The following is a 21,952-nucleotide window of genomic DNA, read 5'->3' as shown; positions in this document are numbered from 1 at the left end:
TGCGAGTACTACTGTACTGTTAAAAATAACTGAAGAGCGAGTAACTCTCTGGCTATTGATACAACCTCAACTCCAGCAGTGAGGTCACACACAGTCTCCTCCCCCACGGCCCGTCCACGCACGCTCCCTCGCACATGCAGCCGACCCGCAACTTATCAAAGGCATTAACAACTTTTCGTTAAAAGGCTATAAAGTCTGGCAGAGGTCAGAGTTCACAACGTTAGCTCTCCAGAGCAGAACGGCACGGCTTATGGAATCAGTGTAATGTGTTTAACAACGCAGAGTTATAAAAATGGAATGTTTAAAAAAAGAGAGAGAGAGAGAGAGACAGATACACTCCTACACAAGCCCCTGTGTGTGTCGGAAAGGCAGAGCAGTACAACATTGAACAAAGAGCAGCCAGGCTGGCATGATGCGTGTGTGTATGTGTATACGCAAAAGAGAGAGAGAGAGGGTAAGAGTTTGCCCGCGGCATGCCGAGATGTCAAAACTGTCTCTCAGTAGCTGCAGAGAGACGCAGACAAAGGCAGAGAGTCAGCCACTGCTGCTATTGATTACTTCTCACTGGAGAGCACTGTGTGAAGAGGGAAGACAATGGAGCAGATCAAACTCACACGCTCACCTCTCCACCCCACACAGAGTGCCACCGGCCTCTGCTCTCATGCAAACCAGAAAGTCGGTGCTGCACTCGCCCAAAAACTCTGCCACATTTCAGAATTAAAGGAATAGTTCGGTCAAAGATAAAAATGACATCATTCACTCGCCCTTGTGATGTTCCTAACCTGTATGACTCTTGTTCTTTCGAGGAACACTAAAGGAGAATTTCGGAAAAATGTACCGGCACTTTTCAATACATGAAAGTAAATGCGTACTGCAGCTGGTGAGCTTCTAAAAACGCAAAAGCATCATAGAAGTGGTTCCTGCGACTGGTGGTTCAGTGTACTCCATATCTTCTAAAGTCATTTGTGAAAGATTTGTGTGATGAACAGACTCAAGGTATTAAGATTTATTTATTTATGATTTATTTTTATTATTAATCCTACTTATTTAAATTGTATTTATATTCTTTCCTGCACATGTTTATGTATAGAGCTCCTGGAAAGCTCTCTTTCTTTGCTTGCTTTCAGAGAATAGCATGTAAATTTCAGTCTGTTCATCATACACAGCTACCTTATGTGGACTACTTGGACGACTACTTATGAAACATTTATAGTGCTTTTGCATCCTTTTTTTGCAACTAAACAGCCCCTAATCCTAATTACTTTCATTATATGCAAGAGTGATTAAGATATAAATATATGTTATGCTTACAATAGAAATTCATGCAGGTTTGGGATCAGTTAATAGTGAGCGAAATTTTCCTTTTTGGAGAACTATTCCTTTAAAAATCTGCATTTTACAGCTGCACAGATTAATCTCTCTGTATATTCCATGTTCTATCCTAATGAATTACACACATAAAGCTGTCTGGATTTTTTTTTTTGTATTCAGGATTATAGTTTTGTTGGACACGTTGAAGCTATCAGTTGTGGACTGGGCCCCATTAAGGGCACTGATGTGGCTTTTGATGGTCCTTCTGCAGGAGTAATAGCTGTGGAAAACGTCTCTCTCTCCCTCTTTTTTTCCACTCTCACTCTATGCCTCGGTGCCAAAGAGCTCTTGTCCAGGCAAACTGTTAATAAAAAGCACTTTAACAAGACTTCACACAGCCCAAAAGCAAACATCACAGATATTCTGGCCCCTGTAAGCAGAACAACTACAAGTTTACATAACTAAACAGAAACATCTAACAGTGGATGAACCTGTATCCAAGATCAACACTGTTTCATTTCATGGCACGGACAGTAAAAAAAAAAAAAACAGAAATGGGTTACATAAACATAATTATATATTTATATAAGCAAGAAAAAAAAACGCAACCTCTTTGTCTCTGCACTTTTTTTAATTCAAGCCAATTATAACTCCATAAATGAAGGTGCACCAGGGGTGTGAGGGGGCAGTTTTGGCTGCTGTGTTCAGGATGGAGGGAAAGGAAGGGTGAGCAGGTGCTGATGTGAATCTGGAGGGCATCTCCATTCATCAAACGGCCCAATCTTACGGCCCCCGCGCACAAACAAAATATGCCACGGTAAACATAATCCATACATCAACTCCAACACAGCAACCCCATTACCTTGTTCTCTCTCCACTGACGTGAACAGAAACATTTGATGAGACAGCCGGTTTAAGGCTGGTGAAGATCATTCACTTCCCTCTTTTGAAATCCCAGAACCCTCTGCTTTCGTTTTAAAAGAATATTAACACAAAGCACTGCTAAAGCAGCATTACAAGAATCTTGAATCTCATAAGAGTTTGAAGTTAGCATGTTGCTATAGCTAACAATCAATTTTTTGTCAACTTCCCTAACAAGTAATGAGAAACGCTTGTAAACTGGCTGTTTTCAACAACAGAGAAGCTTTTAGGGCTTTGTCTGCTGTTTTCTGACAAAATAAAAGATAGTTTAATGTATTGAAAATGGAATTAAGACATTAAGGCAGACATAAACATTAGCATTGTAATTTTACAGTTGCACCGTAAAATTTGACAAAATTGAGGTAAAATGAGAAAAAGTCTTTGAATCGGAAGTCTCAATGATGCCTTAAAACACAGCTCACGAGGTATTGAGGAGAGCAACTGAAGTGTGAAGGGAAAGAGACAGTTGAAAAGAGGAGGAAGTAGAGGACTTTATTTTTTCAGTTGCTGTCGTGGGACTTTACTTTAGAAAGTTCCTGTTTGTGTAGGGAGGGTTATGCTAATGTCAAATAAAACACATTACGAGACGCACGTTTTTGCAGTTTCTTGGACATCGTGTGTCTGCATGCACAGCATGTCCATTTTAAAGAAAAGGCTTGTTGGCCAAAGTTGCGAGAAATAGTATCAAGTTTGTTCTGTGCCCTTTAATACATGCATAGCCAGATCACATCTATCCTTAGAAATCCAAGCCAACTAAGACGGTGGGCAGTAATGAATTCCATGTTCAGCCTGTCCTCCTATACGTTCCGCTCCGGCCTCTCTATGTCCGGTCAGCCTGTCAGTCTGGCACGGGCTGAGCCGTATCTGGCCTGTGGTTACATCTGGGGTTCAGATCTCTAACCCCAATCGGGTTACATGTACCACAGTCCGTTCTTCCACACACATACATGAGCGGCAACATGAACACACTCTGAAATGCCAGCCTTCTCATGTAGCACACACACTGTGACCTGTGTATCTTCCACCAAAACACTGTAGGCTACTTTGCGCAGAACTTGTAGGTCTACATACCTTATGCTGGTGTTCAAAGGGATACTTTCTTTCTTTATTTCTTCTGTGGAACACAAAAGAACATATTTTGAAGGATTTTTGTTTCTTTGTTTGTTTATTTGTTTTTTGGTCCATTAAATGAAAGTAAATGGAGTCTAAAGGTGTTTTGGACCCCATTGACTTTCATTATATGTAAAACAGTTGAAATGTTTCTCAAAATATCTTCTTTAGTGTTTCACAGATGAAAAAGGAAGTCTTATAGATTTAAAATGCCATGAGGGTGAGTAAATGATTTTCATTTTTGTGTGAACCATCCCTGTAATACAATATGGTTTTCAGGAAGATTGATAACACTCACACATACAAAGCATTTCACCGAAGTCTCACAATTGCTGGTCTGATGTGAATTCAGGAAAAGAGCTGGAGATATACACAACCAGTTCCTTAAAGAGCACTCAGGTCAGCCACGCATATTTAAGGAAAAATAAAACTCACCAGGAAATCATTCAAATAAAACTGGTGTGGGTTAATAAAAATGCATAAAAAGAACTGTGAATATGCCATAATTATGATGATTATGTCATTTTTTTGCCTGGAAAAATCTAAATGACATCATCATCTGTCATTTAAACAAAACATTCAAATCATTAGGCCAGAGTCTTCCCTGTGATTGACAGTTGGTGGCCACCAGAGTGGATAACTGGATAACTGTTGTAGCTGTGCTGGTCTAAGACAGGTGTGTGTGCGTGTTTGTGTGTGTGTCTGGCAAGGTTAAATAACTGCAGAGCAGACCAGTACTGATCTCTGTTCCCTGTGTCCAAGCTCACCTTTGATACAGAACCTAGCATGAGATGGGGAAGTGGGCCGTCCCTCAGATAAGACAGAATGCTTTTATGACACATTGCTTTAGAATGAAGGAGTCTACCCTCACCCTCTCAGGATCATTCTAGTGTAGAACATTTAAAAAAATATATGTATCAGACCCCCACTATTAGATTTGATACAACAAAATCCAACAAATCAATCAAATCGAAGACTCGCATGAGTCAAGAACTGTTCTGTCAAATCAACAAGATGTGTTTTGTTGTCACGTTGTTTGTTTGTAAGGGAAGTCTCTTATGCTCACCAAGGGTTTATATTTGATAAAAAATAAAATCAAAAACAGTAATATTGTGAAATATTATTACAATTTAAAATAACAGTTTTCTATTTGAATATATTTCAAAATCTAATTTATTCATGTGATGGCAAAGGTGTATTTTCAGCAGCCATTACTCCATGATCATATGATCCATTAGATATCATTCTGATATACTCAGGATTAGTTTATAAATAGAAAGTATAAATGTCTGTCACTTTTGATCAATTTCATGTATGCTTGAAGTATTCATTTCTGGGAGAAAAAAAAAGTGCTGACCCCAAACGTTAAATTCATTAGAGAATAAAATATAATTTCCATTATAGTTTTTAAAGGCCTTAAAGTCCCTGACATTTCCAGGTTTTAATGTCTGTGGGAATCCAGTAGACACGTGTCCAAATCAAACGACCTAGCCAAAGTTTCAGATCACAGTAGGAATGAATTATGAAGCAAAGTCACAACTGATGAATCACTGTTGCTGGGTCAGTGCCGGCCCAGGGTTCACTGACCATCCCTCAGAGAAGAGGAAGAAATCGATGGTGTCCTCTGTTGGCCGAGGGTAAGTGGGTCATACATCAGGGGTCCTGGGTTCAGAGAGCTGTTTAGCAAGTGGCGATCAGGCACTGGGCGGACAGTGACAGACTCCACAGAGGAAATGCCCTTGCTATGGCTCACTCGACAGGTGACCCTGTCCAGTCAAACAAACAAACAAAAAGCCCTTCATGTCCCGTGTAATGCCCTGCTATATCCTAAGCTCAGCATAATGGACAAAACAGTCATTAAAAGACCCCTCAAACACATCGATCAAAGCGGGTTTTTTATTGTTAATTTGAACTCCTTCTTTCCTTTAAATCACCAATGGGTAACCGCAGGTCATGATCATTATCAGAATTGTGCTTTCATTTTCTTTTGTTGTTTTGTTTTTGTTCTCAAAAGTCCTCCAAGCTAAAGAAGACGACGACGAAGCCCTGGCTACAAGGCCAGCTAACCGGTCTAAACTGGTTCTGACATTGGAGGGTGTGCAGCTGGTGGAGAGAGAGAGAAAAGTAGCGTTGTTTTTGCCTTTAGAAAAGAGAAACCTGGAAGCATTTGAGGAATCGGCTGCAGGTACAGTAAAAGAGAGGGAGAGAAATCAAGAAAGAGAGGAGAATGAAAATGAGAGGTAAGAAAAAAAAACAAGCAGGCAGCACGACTGATGAGCGAGAGAGGAGGGTGAGAGGAATTGTAAAGGCTAGAGTGAGTGCGGGCTATGACACTGTCTCATCAAACAGCTGGACCTCAGCCAAGTTCATCTGTTAATGGACAACCACCATTGGGCCCCCAGCACTCCCCCTTCAACCAGCGCCTCCCTCACCCCCTCAAACCCTCGCCGCTCTCTCTTTCTCCCAAAAAGAAACAGACGTAGATTATCCTAAAGCCTTTTCTTTTTGTTGGAGATAAACAAAGTACTTCAGGTTCAGGGCTCGCCCTGGGACTCTGACAAAGCAATCTATCATCCTGTCTGGCTCAGCCAGTTTGACCACACTGAGTCCAAGGAGGCTAATGGACCCACTGGACAATTTTGTCTTTGTGTGGTGGATGCCCCCTCCATTCTGCCACCCCCGTTGCAATGCCCCCTCACAGGCACAGATGTGCTTGACCAGGCCCTCTCTAACCTGGATCCATCTCTTCCTCTGTTTTATGAGATACCAAAAAGTGAAATGCTTCTAGTTTGCATTTTTGCAATGTATTTAAATATTTTAAATGACAAATTATATTATCAGCTGAAAACTTGAGTGAATTATGCTTTTTAGAACGTATTAGTTTTAATGACAGCAGCACTCATGTTGCATGAATCGCCTTAGAGCATTCCCCGTTTCAATGGAAGCAAGAACATCTGACAGTCTATACAAAGAATCACATGATCAATATGACAAGTTTCTTATTTTAAATCATAACGTAGCTTTATTTCAGAAAACATTATTTATTCTCAGGTTAAATATGGATTTAGTTAGAGGTTAGATTTTCACCATGTGTACACCATGTGAGACTTTAATAAAGAGTGATAACAAAATAAGGGGGGAAAAAGACAAAAATTAAGAATTAAAGATGAAAATGAGAGTTTGTGAGAGAAAGACCTGGGGCGATAAGAGATAAAAAGAATGGTTAGCATTAGCCTCAGACGTGTCCAGACACATACGCCTCCTGGATTTTCCCTGGAATGACATGCAACGGAATGAAACTCATATGAGAGGGAAACGTATAAAAGAACAAGGGAGGGAGAAGGATTGAGAGTGCAGAAGAAAGGGGGAAAAGAAGTGGATTTAAGAGTATTTTAGTCCTTGCTTGCAGGGATTTTCAAACAGAGGGCGATTTCACTGCAGTTTTGTCTCGCAATAAAAGGCAGCATTATATATTCTTTTCATACATTTCCTCGGTCAGGTAACACATTTGTCATATTGCACAATGTTCTATGCAGTTGATAAATCATGTGGTATAAGACATGTCACCATACTATCAGAAATGTTTGGAAAGTTCCTCTTAATCTTTTGGGATATATTTAAGGGGAAAAAAACAACTGTTAACAAGTGCTGATTTCATAATACATGCAATGAATTTAAAACAAAAGAGCCAATAACAAAGAAAGCAACCAATCAGAAACACTCCTTGATCTCCTGAGCATTAAACACAACAACAGCACTCTATCCATTCTTAGTTCAAGTTAGACAAGGTAAAATTACTTGTAAATTTAAAAATTACTTGTAAAATTCAGTAAGTGAGCCAAATTAAATTAGAAACTGCTCCAATGAATTTAAAAAAAAACAGTACCGTCACATAAGAGTCATTCATTTGAGAATCTGACTTAGCTGTTTAAGTAAAAAAAAATAAAAAGTTTCCAGTTCTCGTGCTATTCGATAGTATGACTGAACAAACACACAAACGTAAACATTAATCCATTAACCAGACAAATGTTACGTCCACTTTTCAGATGATTCCTGGTTTCTGCTGTAAACGGATACAAGGATTAAGGCAGACACAACATGAGCAGGTTGTCTATATATCATGCATGATCCAAATACACAGGTAAAGTCCCACTGTGTGTTTATGCATGCGTGCGTGTGTGTGTGTGTGTGTTGTATGAGCTCATGCAACAGACTAGAGACAGCAGCACCCATCAGGGATAGGTTCCTGTTCAGAGCACAAACAGACACGGTTCACAACCCCCACTGTGAAACAAACAGTCCAGAGCCTCTGCCAGGATCTCATCTCACACTTACACCCACACACACACACACACACACACACACACACACGAGTGAATGCATGCGGCATACAACAGATCACACAAGCTGACTGCAAGCGGTCCAGAGCAAGACGTCTCAATCAAACAACAAACATAATTCCCAAAGGAAGACAACACATTCTCTGCTGCACAGGTGCAAAGAGGTGGTGAGAAAGAGGGAAAAGAGCTTAAAGCAGAATTCAAGATGGAATTAGACACAGATGGTCGGAGAGAAGCCCTCAGGATGGAGAGATATTTGCTTTTTAAGTCCGCTAATCAAGGAGAAAAGAGAACTAATCAACCCGTATTACAGAGATCAGATGTGCCGCCCGGGACGGAGTCAAACGGACAGCCAAAGCTCTTCCCCTAAACATGCACAGCCGTTTCGTTCTTTCTTTACCCATTTTGAGACGATAAATTATCCATTAGATTTCATCATATCTTACTAAGGCAATTACATCAAGAAAATGATAGCGCATTTGGAATCAATTATGCATGCCCTTGGCCGGAGACCAGAGGCTGGGAAGTCGGAAAGGGCAGATCCACTCCGCACATGCACACAGACACACACACACACACACATACATGCAAAGAAACCCATACTACACCACGCCACACACACACACAAATAAAAAAAGACCCTGGATCTCACAGATGTGCCCCATCAGTTCATCTTACTGCCTAAAAAGTTCATGCACTTAATAATTTATTTGTGTTCTGGATACGGTTTCCCAGCTGAATATTAACAACTTTGAAGCGTGCTCACAGTCAGGGTAGGGCTAAAGGAGTCCGGAGGAAACAGCGCCTGCCGAGTCCCACCGGCCCGAGTCCATTCTCCTCCCCCTCCTCTCCTGAAAGCAGCGGGTCCGTCCAAGGAATGAACCAAGCAGCCGTGCCATACACAACTTACTTTTACCTTGATTAAGAATTCTTTTTCAATTCTTTTGCAATGTAGGTTTCAGTGCTCCCTCGAAGCATTTTTAACATAAACCGACGAGGGCAGAAAGGAAAAGGAACAACAACAAAAAAAAAACGTATTATGCAAAATATTTTTATTTTAAATGATTTACCTTTAGGTTTTTTTTTTATATAATTGAAATTGTATTTATTTCAGCTCTCTTCCTCTAATTGCTCATTATAATACATGCATTAGAATATGCATTTATTTGATTGACATTTTTTTGTCCACAAGCAGCCTCTTGCTGGTTCAATTACATATGACAGTCTCTCTTTTGGGAAATGCATACACTGAGATGTGTGTGCATTTCCATATGGGCTCCCCCGACTGTACGAATGCATGTTTGAGATCTGGAACCATTATAGCCACATGTCCACATGTGGAGGGACACACGCGACGTGCTGAAAGATTTAATTAATTTCCCTCAGCATGTTAACAGAGAGCCTCACTTAGTAAGACAAATCACTCTCAGAAAATGGCACTAGCATTTGAATCCCAGCGAGTGTGTGCGTGTGTGTCTGTGTGTGTGTGTGTGGGGAGGGGGGGTGCTCAACATCTGCTTCCTCGATGGGAAGGGGGTTTACGGTGGGTTTGGAGCAGAAAAAAAAAATGTGTGAATGTTGTCATATGCAGAAGGTAGAATCATCCTCCATGTGTGTGTAATTTGAGTGGTTAGACGAGGCTCTCACTGCTATCTCTGCAGTGTGTTACAGCGCAGGGCTGAGCCGGGTCTGATCAGCAGTGATTAAGTGCGCCGCTGTATGCAAAGTGCATTAATGAGGGTGTGCAGAGTCATCAAGTAAATTAAATATGTCAAATCTCCCGGTGAACTTTCAATCTTCACATACAAAATGCTGCTTTCATTTACATCCTCCATTTCTCGCTCAAAATCCGGGATGAAAAAAAGCAAAGCACAGAAGCAATTTATACCTTTGCTTCTTTTCTTTTTTTTTTACGCAGGACCCCCTCCCCTGTGGAAGCATGCACTCACACACACACACACACTTACAAACACACACATGCTTTCTCATACACAGCTCTCTGCAGAAGGTCTGACAGGCCGTGCTGATGTGTTCAGAATGCGTATGGTAATAGGCCAATCAAAAATGCAAAACAATTGGCAATTACTGAGAAGACCTAATGGTCATTAGAATTTACAACTAGGTAATGAACTAAAGTCTGCCCACACCATGCATATTCATAAAGCAATTTAGGCTTTGAAGATTAAAGAAGTGCTTAAAATTCAAATGAGCCTGAGCAAATTATCAGTAAGATTCAGTCAGGAAGTAGCGATGTGTGTGTGTGTGTGTCGCCAGCACATGTTTTTACGAGTAGATGTTGCACCATTTTCCTCAAGTTTGTTAACAGGAAAAGCTGCCCAGCGTGTGTGTGTGTAAGCGAATATGTGAGCCCCGTGGGCCTGATGGAGGCTAGTGAGGGTCTAGGTGTGAGCTCGGAGACCAATCAACACAATAATGGCTGCTTAAAGCTGTCTCTCAGCTTTACTCGACTCTTCGAAATCTTTATTCGTCTCCGTCCTCTCTTGTTCACATTGGTTAATTCATAAAGGCGAAGTGCTTTTCTGGCAATTGTAGGTTTACTGAGTAAATGGTCATTTGAAAAGCGGTTCAATATTTGTCGTATAGCAAATATCTGATGAGGTAGAGCGGTAACAGCGGTAATAAAAGTAGCTTTAGTGCCGATACAATAATTTGTGAAAATAGTACCATATTAATTTTCCATTCATTATGCAAATTACAGTGCTGATATTATACTTACAATGAAAGCGATTAAATTCAATCAAATTGCAAAATAAATACAAATACATTGATTTTATCAAAAAGACAAATTTACATAAAATATTGTGCACAATTTACTATGTAAATAATATTTACATCTTTTGCACTGTAAAAAAAAACGACACAAAACGAGACATATCGCTGAGAAATAAACTTCATTACCCTTAACTACACTAACAGAATAAGGTTTTCAGATGAACGCTCATGGAAAGACAAATCCTTGTCTTTGTCAATGAAATGAAAGGTTGATATCTGTGTCTAACAGTACATGGATCAAATATTAGAGCTTCTGTGGTCACAGGTAGATTGAGTCTGTGTGGGCTGCAGCTGGGATCTGGGTGGCTTCATCCCACTCAAATCTAAAAATAAAGCAATTAACTTATTGGCAAGCAGGAGGGGAAAAGAGTATGACAGGCCGTCCTGCTCTGGGTGAGAGGTTGTGACCCACACGGATCTCCAGCACAGCATAGTCACCACTGGAACTGACAGAACTGAACATTTCTGAGCATTCATATACAGTATACACATACACACAAACACACACACACACAGCTAGAGTGAGCTTATCACACTATGTGAATAAGCAGAAGTCAATATCAAACACAATAAGAAGAATCAAATGAACAATCAATCAGCCTGCTGTTAAAAAATGCTAAACAAAGTAACAAAAAAAAAGAAAAGGTTTCGAGCATATCAGCTCATCAGTCCAATGAAGACAGATCACATTGTGTACTTTTTTGGTCATGCATTTTTGGATGTGCTTGGCTTTTCATGTTCCTGTTATATCCTCTGATTAATTTTACATTTGAAACAAAACAAAAAAAAGTTATTAATCTATGAAAGATCTGAACCCTCATCGCGCAACGCTTCTGCATGCCTTCACCGCTGCAGAGTTTAAACCACAAACACACACGCAAATACGTGCGCACACACATACACAAACACTACAACCCACTAAAACTAGGCAGGCACCCAATACCAACATGAGCAGAGCAGGCAACCACCCAAATCACACACAAACACGGAGAGGGAGATACGGACAGCAGCTCCAGTCGTGGCACGCACGTTCTAGAGGGCCTCACATGGGTAAGGGGTGTGGAGTGGCTTCAAGTAAAAGTCTGAGTGAAAAGGATTTGACGGCGATCCACCAGCCTGCAAGAGACGGCCTGTCCTGCTTAAGACTCTCTTGTTTTTTTTTTACATAACCGGATCAGAAAGTGGGCATAACATCCCGTCTTCACCTGGGTGAGAAATCTGAGGGCACTTCCCTGAGGAAGATTTCATTGCTCAGAGATTGCTAGGATAAATTAAAAATCAAATACAAATGACAGCTCAGATAATTCAGTTATGGGAGAATTTAATAAGAAATTATTGAGTTCCATCGGAAATCTGAGCACGGTTTGAAACATAGGATAACAGCAAAAAAAAAAAAAATTGCATGCTCTTTTATAGCTCAGTTTCAACTAACAACTGTAAGAAGGAGGATAAAATGATTTTAGAAGGAAAATATGAGACAAAGTTCATCACTTCTCAGAAGTGTTTCTAAAATTATTTAGGAAAAATCTAAAATAAACACATGAGAACTTTTAAAAGACAAACAAGAAAATGTGGATAAATTAAAATGAAATAAAGCTAAGATCATTCAGTTCTTGAAGAATTTGATAAGAACTTTGATTTATTGGCAAGTCTAAGCACAATCTGAAATCTCTTCTATGAGATTCCTTTTTTTATGAATAGAAAAAAAACTGATAAGCACAAGAATTCAGGAAAAAAAAAATCTAAATTTAATCCCATTGTCGTTTCGAGCAACTTTTGAGATGCTGGAGCGATCTCATTTGTGATTTTTCTTCCCTACAGGTGGAAAGCGGACCTCCCTTAAGAGATTAGGAGAGACAGAATGATAGAAGGAGCGACAAAACAGACAGGAAGGGAGAAGAAAGAAAAAAAACACAGAGCGCTCAAGGTGTCTGTAGAGACTCAAGTCCTGCCATCTGTAACCATTAGAGCCCAGATGAATTGATCGTATTGAGCGACCCGGCTGGCGCGGGGGCAAAGCTGGTCAAGGTGACCTCATGGTGGAGTTGTGTCCGCCCGGTGATACCGGGAGAGATAGAGCAAAAAGAAAGTAAAAAATCAACTAGCCTAGCTCTGGAGCAGTGACGAGGCCATCGCATGTGTCTGACAGCGTGTGTGTGTGTGTGTGTGTGTGTAAAAGGTAAACAGAGTAGTGGAGGACACCCCTCCTGAAGCCCACCCGATGCCTCTAGCCCTGCTCTGTGCCAATTCCTCTTTGGCATTGGCCACTGAGGGATGTCCTGCAGTACTGGTGCCAACTCACACACACCTCGCATGCACGGCTGCAGAAAACCACAAACAAACTCACAGGCCTCCTGCAGCCACACGCGCGCGCGGCCTAGTAATTCGGCACCATTCCTATCTGTGTTTATAGAAGCTGTCTGTAATCCGCAGAGATTTATAAATACGCTTTGTACATAAACATTTTTATGGACCCGTTCCTCTAAAACATCTGACACAATTTGAGAGCTGCAATACGACAGGACCCAGTGGGTCTGTGCGCGTCCACCCACATACAAAACATGCATTCATGTTGGCACAAATAAAACGAGGAGATCAGACCAGAGGGGAGCTTGAATATCAGCTAAATTATCACAAAATCTCTCCGTAGAGCTATAATCACACTTCTCACGAACCTAAAATCAGACCCTACACCTTCTAGACCTGCACGTACCTGCGTTTTACAATAACAGCGTTTTACATCGAGCAGACAATCTCTTTTATTTTTCATCTAACATCCGGAAGAAAGACAAAGCGATCGCTCGAGGTAGTCCAGGAAAGACGGCGTGATCAGGTGGCATTATGGAGATGAGGACAGACAGAAAGGAGAGAGCTGGGTATTTCTCCTCTTGTGATGGAGGAGGCGATGCCATTGTCTGCAGGAGGGAGGGATGGTCGGGGGGGGGGGGGGGTGAGAGCGTCATTGGGTGCTAAGAGCGTATGAAGGGGTGCGGGGGTGGGAGAACTGAGACGGAGCGGGTGGCACCGTGCCAGGCAGTGCCCGTCTGGCTGCTAAATACCTTTGTTTCCTTGCACGCCAGCTTTGGCGCAAAAAAAAAACAGGTAAAACGGTAGGGTTTTAAGACTTCAAATATACTTTTTTCATTGAATATCTCTCAATTTCAAGCGAATATAAAAACAATGGTATTGCACTGATAATAAAACATTCTCGTTTCTCTTTTTTTTTTTTCCAGGCAATACAAAATTCCCAACCCAACAAAAAAATGTGTGCTGTAGCCCATTAGATGAGAATGGCGAATGAAAGGAAGCCGTCCACCCCCACAGCACCAAGCCGACTGTATCATGCAAATCAAGCCCGAGGATGCAGAATATCACAATGTTTCTGCGAGGGATGCTGCGAGACATCTCCACATGCAGCAAAACCGCTCCAAGAGAATTAAACATCGTTCTGTGCTATTATTACACCTCATCCCTCTGGAAAAGCAGCACACCTCTCACACACACACACACTCACTCACATATTCAGTAATGCTATTTTTCTAAGATCAGACATGAGATGGTATGTATGCAGGGACTGGATACAAACACACATGGGCATACAACAGCACGGTTTTCTTTGAAAGGGAAGACGGGTCTTGTGTGTGAAGAAATCCTGTCGGTGAAAGGAAATAAAGGTTTGGAAAATTAGACCAGCCCCCCACCCCCCCACTCAAATTCGAATACATATTCATAAAGAGTCTCTTTCAAGGCACCATCGCCGTTCGGGTAAGACATGTCTCTTTGTCGCTTCCTTATAATTCATTTTCCTGATATAAAAAAAAGGACATGCAAGGTTTGGGTGTTGCCACAATATTAAGCCGTGACAGCGCACACACACACACACCTGCACAAATAAAATGATCTTGTGACACTGAGCTGCCTCTGTATACAAGCATATTTCCACATGTGCCGTCTATTACGTCTGTCACACACGGGGCGGTTTCGAAAATAAAAGCAACTGTGTAGCAGTAGCCTCGGCTCTCGTTGATGGCTGAACGTCAGCTAGCGCTGCTCCTCACAAGTCCTCTTAAAAAACGATCAGTGTCAGCACACTCGCAGCTGAACTCCAGAAGGGTGCTTTGATGATAATTATGATCATGACAGATCGTCAAGCTCCAGATAATATGTGATTTTTTTTTTTTAAAAAAAGGAGGAAGGAAAAAAAAAACAATAAGGAGAAAAAAAGCTTAAATTGCTGGGGTCTTTGTTAAGCCACTCATTTGGGTCACATTTTGGCACAGAAAATTGCAGGCAGCTCACATGCCAGACAATCGCACACAGTGTAATTGATTCAATATTAATTGGATGCCCCTGATTTACATTGACTGTTACAGCCATATGCATAGCAGAGAGGGAAAGAGTGACAAAATGGGTGAGCGAGCGAGCAGGAGAGTTAGAGGCATTAAAAACCCACCCAGCAAAGGCCATTTAAAAAACAATTATCTGTATTGAGGTCCGTTCTGCATGGCGGCAGTGTTAGTCCGATTTAATCTGCCGATTTATTGGAGAGCGGTCATAATTTCTGAAGGGCTGCCATAGCGAAAGACAGAGTCTTGAAAATCGCTTGATAAAAAAAAAAAAGTTCAGAGCTCCAAATGGCCCACATATCGTGAGCCAAAGCGAATTCAATCTGTTCCATCGACATGTTTTTGGACAACGCGCAGCGAAACAGAAGATCATAGGATGTTACTCTGCATAATTTTTACATTTCATCAGGCGTCTTACATTGTGAAGCAAAGGACACGATGCAGATTATATCAAGGGAGCGTATTCAAAGCTCTGGGAGCAGCATTAATTCAACTAGACACTTTTGTGACAACCTGTCTAATTTTGCGGCATTTTCAGGGACTCCGAACATTTCATTTAGAGATTCAAAATTAAATATATATACATTATGTCTGTGTCAAATCACAGCACGGGAGAGGAGAGGGTCTCATTCTTCTCTAAGGCCCTCTCACCAGAATACATTGTGCTGTTTAATAGACAGCCACACACATGTGTGTATTGCCACTTTCTATGCTCACACAGCAAGTCCATTCCTCTGTGGCAGGTACTGCTTTTCCTCACTCTGAGCTGCTCTACATGGAAATGGAGTTGTTACATCACACATAACAATTTCCTTATTTGGTCATCTGAACTACACCATAATGATCCCTCTTAAAATAGATCAAATACAAGACATAAAATGCAGAAAACTAAACATTAATAATAAACTGAAATTAACAACAAAATAAATAATAGATCGAATATATGGCACAAAAATCCATGCATAAATCACAAAATATAAATGTTTTTCTTTAAAAGTGTTAAACTGTCACCTTCAGTTTTATGATGTTCTAGCCCAAATCTAACCCAGGTACAGATACACACACACACACTATCGCAAAGAATAGTTTACATATTCATGGTAAGCTGCAGTCATAACTAACCTTGAATGTGTTATGTCTGAAATCGTCTATAATATGGCTAATTAATATCTCTTCCCTGTCTGACCTGCCATGGCAGCATATGCGGTAACATGCTGAGAAGCTGTTATGGTCCTTCTCACAAAATTGTTTTAAAAAAATAATAATAACAAGCACACATAATACCAGTGACCCAACGCTATCAGCTGAACCCTGATACATTATGATGTAAATGAGTTTAATAACCCAGTTTAGCGGCTGACAGAAACAAGAGACGTGTGCGATAGCCGGCTCGCATAAAGGTTGTATAATTTGTGCTGAAACTGCATCAACACGCTTAAAACAAAGAGGGCAAGCAGACACAAATGACCCAGTTCAGCCTCCATATCTGATCAAATTTAAACGTACTATAGCACAGCACTGTGTTCCACAGCAGATTATTGAATATGCATACAAATTCATTTTCTCTATCTGAAAATGTGCAAGAGGGAACTGTTGGAAAACAACTTGATACTTGAACTGAGCCGCCGATGATTAGCCCAGAGCAAAGGGTCAAGTCCAAATGACTGTTGATGGGGCTAACCGGACCCAGACGCTTCCTGGAACCTGATCTTTGAGGCAGACCAGAGAATGGCCAAACGCAAAGCCAGGGCAGAAAAACAGACTGGAAAGTCTCACTCTCACATTTTCTGCATTTAAAAAACAGCCACTCTAAATCTCCCCACCAGACCAAGACACTCATGGACACATAATAGCCGACACGCCGACAACTTAATTTCACTTAACGCTCAGCTTAAGGAAGATTAGACTTATGCTGCTATAAGATTCCAGCGTTTTCTTTTCTTTTTATAAAGTTGTTTACAGAGTAAATTAGGAGCTTGTTTTTTTTACGACTGTATTTTCTGTTTTATATAGTGCAAGTCAACCTCTAATTAAAATGCACATCCATGAAACTCAAACAAATAATTAGCGTTGTATTATTGTTCCCTGACAAACCAAAATAACCAAACGGCCTTCCATTTCCTTTCCTTTTTTGACAGAAAGTGAAAATGTGCAGGCGTGCATTTATACGGATAAGATGTGGCCGTGCAAGAACCCACAACGAAATCAAGATACATCTGTCGAGACCACATGAGAGGGGCTGTGCAGCACAGAGAGGCATTTCCCATGAGTCTGTGGACACACACCGAGGGGGATGGCCTCTCCTGTCACAGCAAGGACTCCTCGAACCGCCCCTCCAGTGCCAAATTCTCCCTCTCTCAATCCCTCTTTTCTCCCAGTAGGGATGAGCGGCCCGTCGTGCCATTAAGAACACACCCTTTGCACTCTACTTTGGCGGCCAGTAAAAAAACTGCAACTTTTAAGTCAAAGTCTGCAACTATGGGCCTCGACGGGAGGAATGACAAGTCACCAGAGAAAAGGGATTTAAAAAGTGCAAATGTGCTAAACCGAAGCATACAGACGGTTGTGGTAATGTGTGATCTACGGTTAGAATCTGAGCTTAATTATCCAAGTCCAACTGATGCTTGATTCATTATCTTGAGATAATAAAGCAGATTTTAAAAGTTGTTTTTTTTTTTTTTTTAGCTGTGTATGAAGTAATGCCGGTTCCTCTTTTGCTCTTAATAGCTTCTCACTCTGAGGTTTGATTGAATATACCCCCCTTCCCCTTCCTGCCCCACAGCTTTTAAATATTCAGCATTCTGATACGTCTCCAGAGCTGGGAACGAGACGCCCCACGGAGGAAGGACATGTGTCTACGATATGTAGCCCACGTAACAACTCAGCTCCACCACAAATGACACACACACACACACACAAAAAAAATCACATGGGATGAGATTACCTGTAATGTTTTCCTGTTTGGGACAGATTCCTCGAGAAGACGTCGATAAGCAGTCGTCATCCTCCGGCGTGACCTGGACGCCCACCTCCACGGGGTTGGACGCTCTCCTCAGCTCACCATGCGAGGGTGAGGGGGGCTTATCCACTGCTTTGTCCATGCACAAAGTGCCATTGCACTGCTTCCTTTTGTGCTCAATGAAAATAAGGATGTCTCCCAAAGGGAAGTTCATCTGACACTGGCCACAGGTGAGCAGGTCCTGGTCTCCCTCTGGAGATACCTGTACCAGCCCGCGCTGTTCCTGCCTCTCCTCCGAGACCACGGCTGACAGGGGCTCGGCTGCACACAGGAAGAATCCATATGCGACACAGAGGGAACGAAAAGCAGAGAGAATATTAGAGACTGGGTGCTGTTATGAACGCAGGCAAGATGAGGGAGCACATATATATCAGCATAAAAAGAAAAAAAAACATTTTATGCTCCACATCAAACTCCCACCATCTTAATTTAGTTTTCAATTTCAGATCCATTAAATGTAATTACCTCACACAAGTTATAAATAATATAATAATAATAATAAACATGCAAAAAAAAATCAATTAGTCATTGCCAGTTGAACTTCAAAGAACATGTACAAAAACATTGACAAAAAAAAAACATGACATTTTATTAACACTTAATTGATTAGATTTAGGTTAAAGTAACATCGTTTTGTTCGTTAACATTGTGTCTAAAACTATCTCAGACTGAATCTTTGTTTCACTCAGCGATACACACATCTGGATCGTGAAATGACTGCATGGACAGCACGTGTATATCCAGCAAACCCAACACAGGCACAGCTGCAGCAATACATGCTTCACGCTTTTTCCCCTCACGACAAAGTTAGCTATAAGGTTCACACACACACACATTCAGGTATTTTATAATGATTGTTTAGTGAAAGCTTTTACGCAGAGGTTAGACTAGCTTGCTAACGGTTAAGAATCTTGACCTTCTTTATAAGCTGCCAATTTCATGCTTTAATGAACCTAAAACCACAGAGAATCAAAAAATAGATTTTAATTTTAGTGGGTGATGATTGGTACAGATTTTGATAAAAAGGTGTTGGGATCATGTGTAGGTCGGATAAATTTACTTCAGCCCAGTCTGGGGCAGCAATGAGGGGCAGATGTGGAGAACATCCTAGACGTGCTTATCAGGAAAATATCCCACGCATTTGCACATGAAATAACAAAGACGAAGTGTGATAATTCTCCCTTCTCTATGGAGTAATGCTTTTCGACATTTTTTTTTTTTAAGTTGAAATGCTCATCATACAAATAAATAAAAGAAAGCCTAGGCAATCAAAAGTGAACTCAAACTATTTTAATTCTCATACAGAGTGAATCTTAGTGATAGTGATATTGATTCGTAATGAATTCGTATGTGTGATAATCGATAAATGCAACACATCAGACATTATTTAATAATAGCCTACCGAGCAAGGATTATAAAGTTACAAAATATATCTTTCAGTTAAAATACGCCACAATGAAATAACAGCCTTTATTCAACACTTAATTTAGCTATAACAATTATATACTTATTTTACTATCGCAGCTGCAATATAAAGATATCCGCATATGCATACTTTTTAATTATATAAACGAAACTATACGATTGGTCTTGTACAGGCTAAATAAACAACGATTCTGTAAATATGTTACAAAGTAGGTTAATATTCGACAATCTGGAGATTTTTTTAAAAATGATAATAATAATAAGTTGGCTCTGAAAGTGTGGAAACTGAGGAAAAGTGTTTCAGATTGAGTTTCCCCAACTGTTTTAAATTCCACTACACTCAGCGCTGGCAACGATATTACATTCAAACTGTATTTAAGCCCGAGATTATATTAAGATATTTCAAGTGTCTGAAATCAAAAGAAGCTTAAATGCCAAAAAGCAATGATAATATTTTCAAATTTCAGAGATAGAGGCATCTCTGTGTGTGTGAACGTGGACATTTAAAGCTGGTTTTGAATAAAATAATTTAAAAAAAAACATTTGTAATAACAGCACGTTCGTTAGTGTCTCATTCGCTTTAAAAATAACTGCCTTATGTTTAATTATGAATTAGACAGCAAAGTTTATCATGACTGACATTTGGTTAACTGCCTAATCCTCATTTGTTAGTTTGCTTGATTTACTAGGGTCCAAAAATACAAGGTATAAAAATTATACATGTCATGCCAGGTCAGGACTGGGTTAAAAAAAAAACAGTTACCAGTTCATATACAATACGTTTCGCGCTTGCTAACATATGGTCAAAAATAGATAAAGATAGCGGTGAAAGTGATCGGGTTCGAGTCTAGTTTATGATCGTCGTCTGCCCCCTAGCGGTGGGTTTCTGCCATGTACAGCAGCAGCGAGCACACGAGTAACCCGCGCTCAGATCCCACAGCCTGTGTGTGGAAACCCAATAATGTTACACGATACTTTACAATGTTACAACAACTCGGGATTTGTGTCAAACATGTTTATCTAATAAAACGCGGACTGATGCTGTTGCAGCTTTACATTTGAGGTAAATATCTAAAAGACTGGAGCTAAAACGTTTTCGTTTCGTCGTCTTCCTGACAGCATTTCAGGTCTATAAAATGCAAAGCACACTTTGTTTACAAAAATGCAACTTGCCACAGAACTTCTAGACATGTTTAGAGTAAATTAGATAATTATAAAGATAATTCTAAGAATAGTAGCCTAGCAGTAGGCTACAATGTGTGCATACAAAAAGAGCTAAACTGACTGGGTTTCTCGATATACATGTGTAGCTATCTAAATAGTTATAGCCTATATTACATTTAGGTTTCGTCTTACCTTTGCCACCGACATTTAAGACAAAATCAGGCCTACGTGAAATAGAATTTATCCTTGCAAATGCACTCAAAACGGCAAAGAGCGTAGCGTAAAATCGTCTCCTACTGCTTTTAAGCGAAAGCCCAAACGAGTAGATCAGAATCGCGTTTTGCTTCAAACGTAAGAAAAGCTTAAGTTTCAAATTCGAGCAGATTTTATATGCAGACGGGTTTCTGTGCAATGTTAGTCTCACACAGGCGACTATGCGTGCTCTATTTGCTGGCAGTGGGTAGTAGCTACGCGCACGCGGCGCTTGTAAACAGTCGGACACGAGATTTTTCCCAATCAAAATTCACTTCCACTCTTTGAAAATCTTCCAAAAATAGTGCGTGAGGGGGGAAATCCTGCCCAGATTCACAGACAGACAGCGTTACGGGACATTCCACGAGATGTGAGCGCAAATAGGCGAGCGAAAGCCAGCGTGCATATACCCACCACAGTCCGGCATATGTGAGCGCTTGCTCTTAAGTGGTCAAAGCGACTGGGGCACGAGAGCCAAGACTCATGCGTCTAAACACAGAGTCGGCATGAACTTCTCCAAGTATAGCGATGGAAAGCAAACTTTTCTGGCATTTCGGCGGACGAAGGTGCGCGTAAAGGCATTTCAGAGATGGGAGCGCTCTCTTCTCTAAAGTCCACTTGATCTGCGCTGTCCAGTGTCCAGTGTGCTTCACTGAGAATTACGCTCCTCTCCAGCAACTCAACACTACAGAACGGAGCCAAAAACAGGTAAACGGAACGGGAACAACATATATTTGTCTTTACTTACGCGAAAAATCCCGTTTGCTTAAGTGCTGGGGTTTGCCTTGCTTGCGGCGAGACATGGTGGTTGGTGGTGGCTTTCAGCTCGGTTCACATCGGGAGAGCCGGGTTAGAAGGGAGACTCCAGAGAAAATATCTTCATCAATGCCTTTGACATCCAAAATAAATTAGAAATAATACAAAGATGGCGCAGGGAAGATGGATTGTGGGATAGCCGTCATGGCTTTTTTGAAAAGAGAGAGAGAGAGAGATGAAAAAATGGCAAAAGCCCCCCTGAGCTGCAAGTTCAAGTGCGGACGTGACGTCCCTGCGAACTTGAACGTCAGGAGATGGATGGACATAGACATACAGAACATGGGCAGGGCAAAGCCGTGGAGTGGGAGGAGGGAGTGGAAATAACAAAACCAATGGACACTCATTAGGGGCTGGACATGAAAAATAGACCCGAAGAAGCCAATGGACAGAAAGATCAGGGGGCCGGACAAGAGGCGAGAGAGAGAGAGCGAGAGACACGCACACACTGAAAGAGA

At 41.0% G+C, this 21,952-nt stretch overlaps 1 protein-coding gene across 1 annotated transcript in view; it reads right to left on the bottom strand.

The window, feature by feature from the left end:
- Nucleotides 1-21,952, bottom strand: part of bcl11aa (BCL11 transcription factor A a) — a 51,155-nt gene extending 29,203 nt beyond the window's left edge. The window contains exons 1-2 of the mRNA XM_039671783.2: nt 21,430-21,952; nt 17,766-18,101 (exon numbers count right to left, since the gene is read on the bottom strand). Coding sequence (XP_039527717.2) covers nt 17,766-18,101; nt 21,430-21,484 — 391 coding nt within the window. The 5' untranslated portion in view covers nt 21,485-21,952. The remainder of the gene's footprint in view (nt 1-17,765; nt 18,102-21,429) is intronic.

This window comes from Pimephales promelas, chromosome 11 (genome assembly GCF_988280905.1).
Source record: "Pimephales promelas chromosome 11, fPimPro1.hap1.1, whole genome shotgun sequence".
Lineage (NCBI taxonomy): Eukaryota > Metazoa > Chordata > Actinopteri > Cypriniformes > Leuciscidae > Pimephales > Pimephales promelas.
This window is presented reverse-complemented; position numbering and strand designations above follow the sequence as displayed.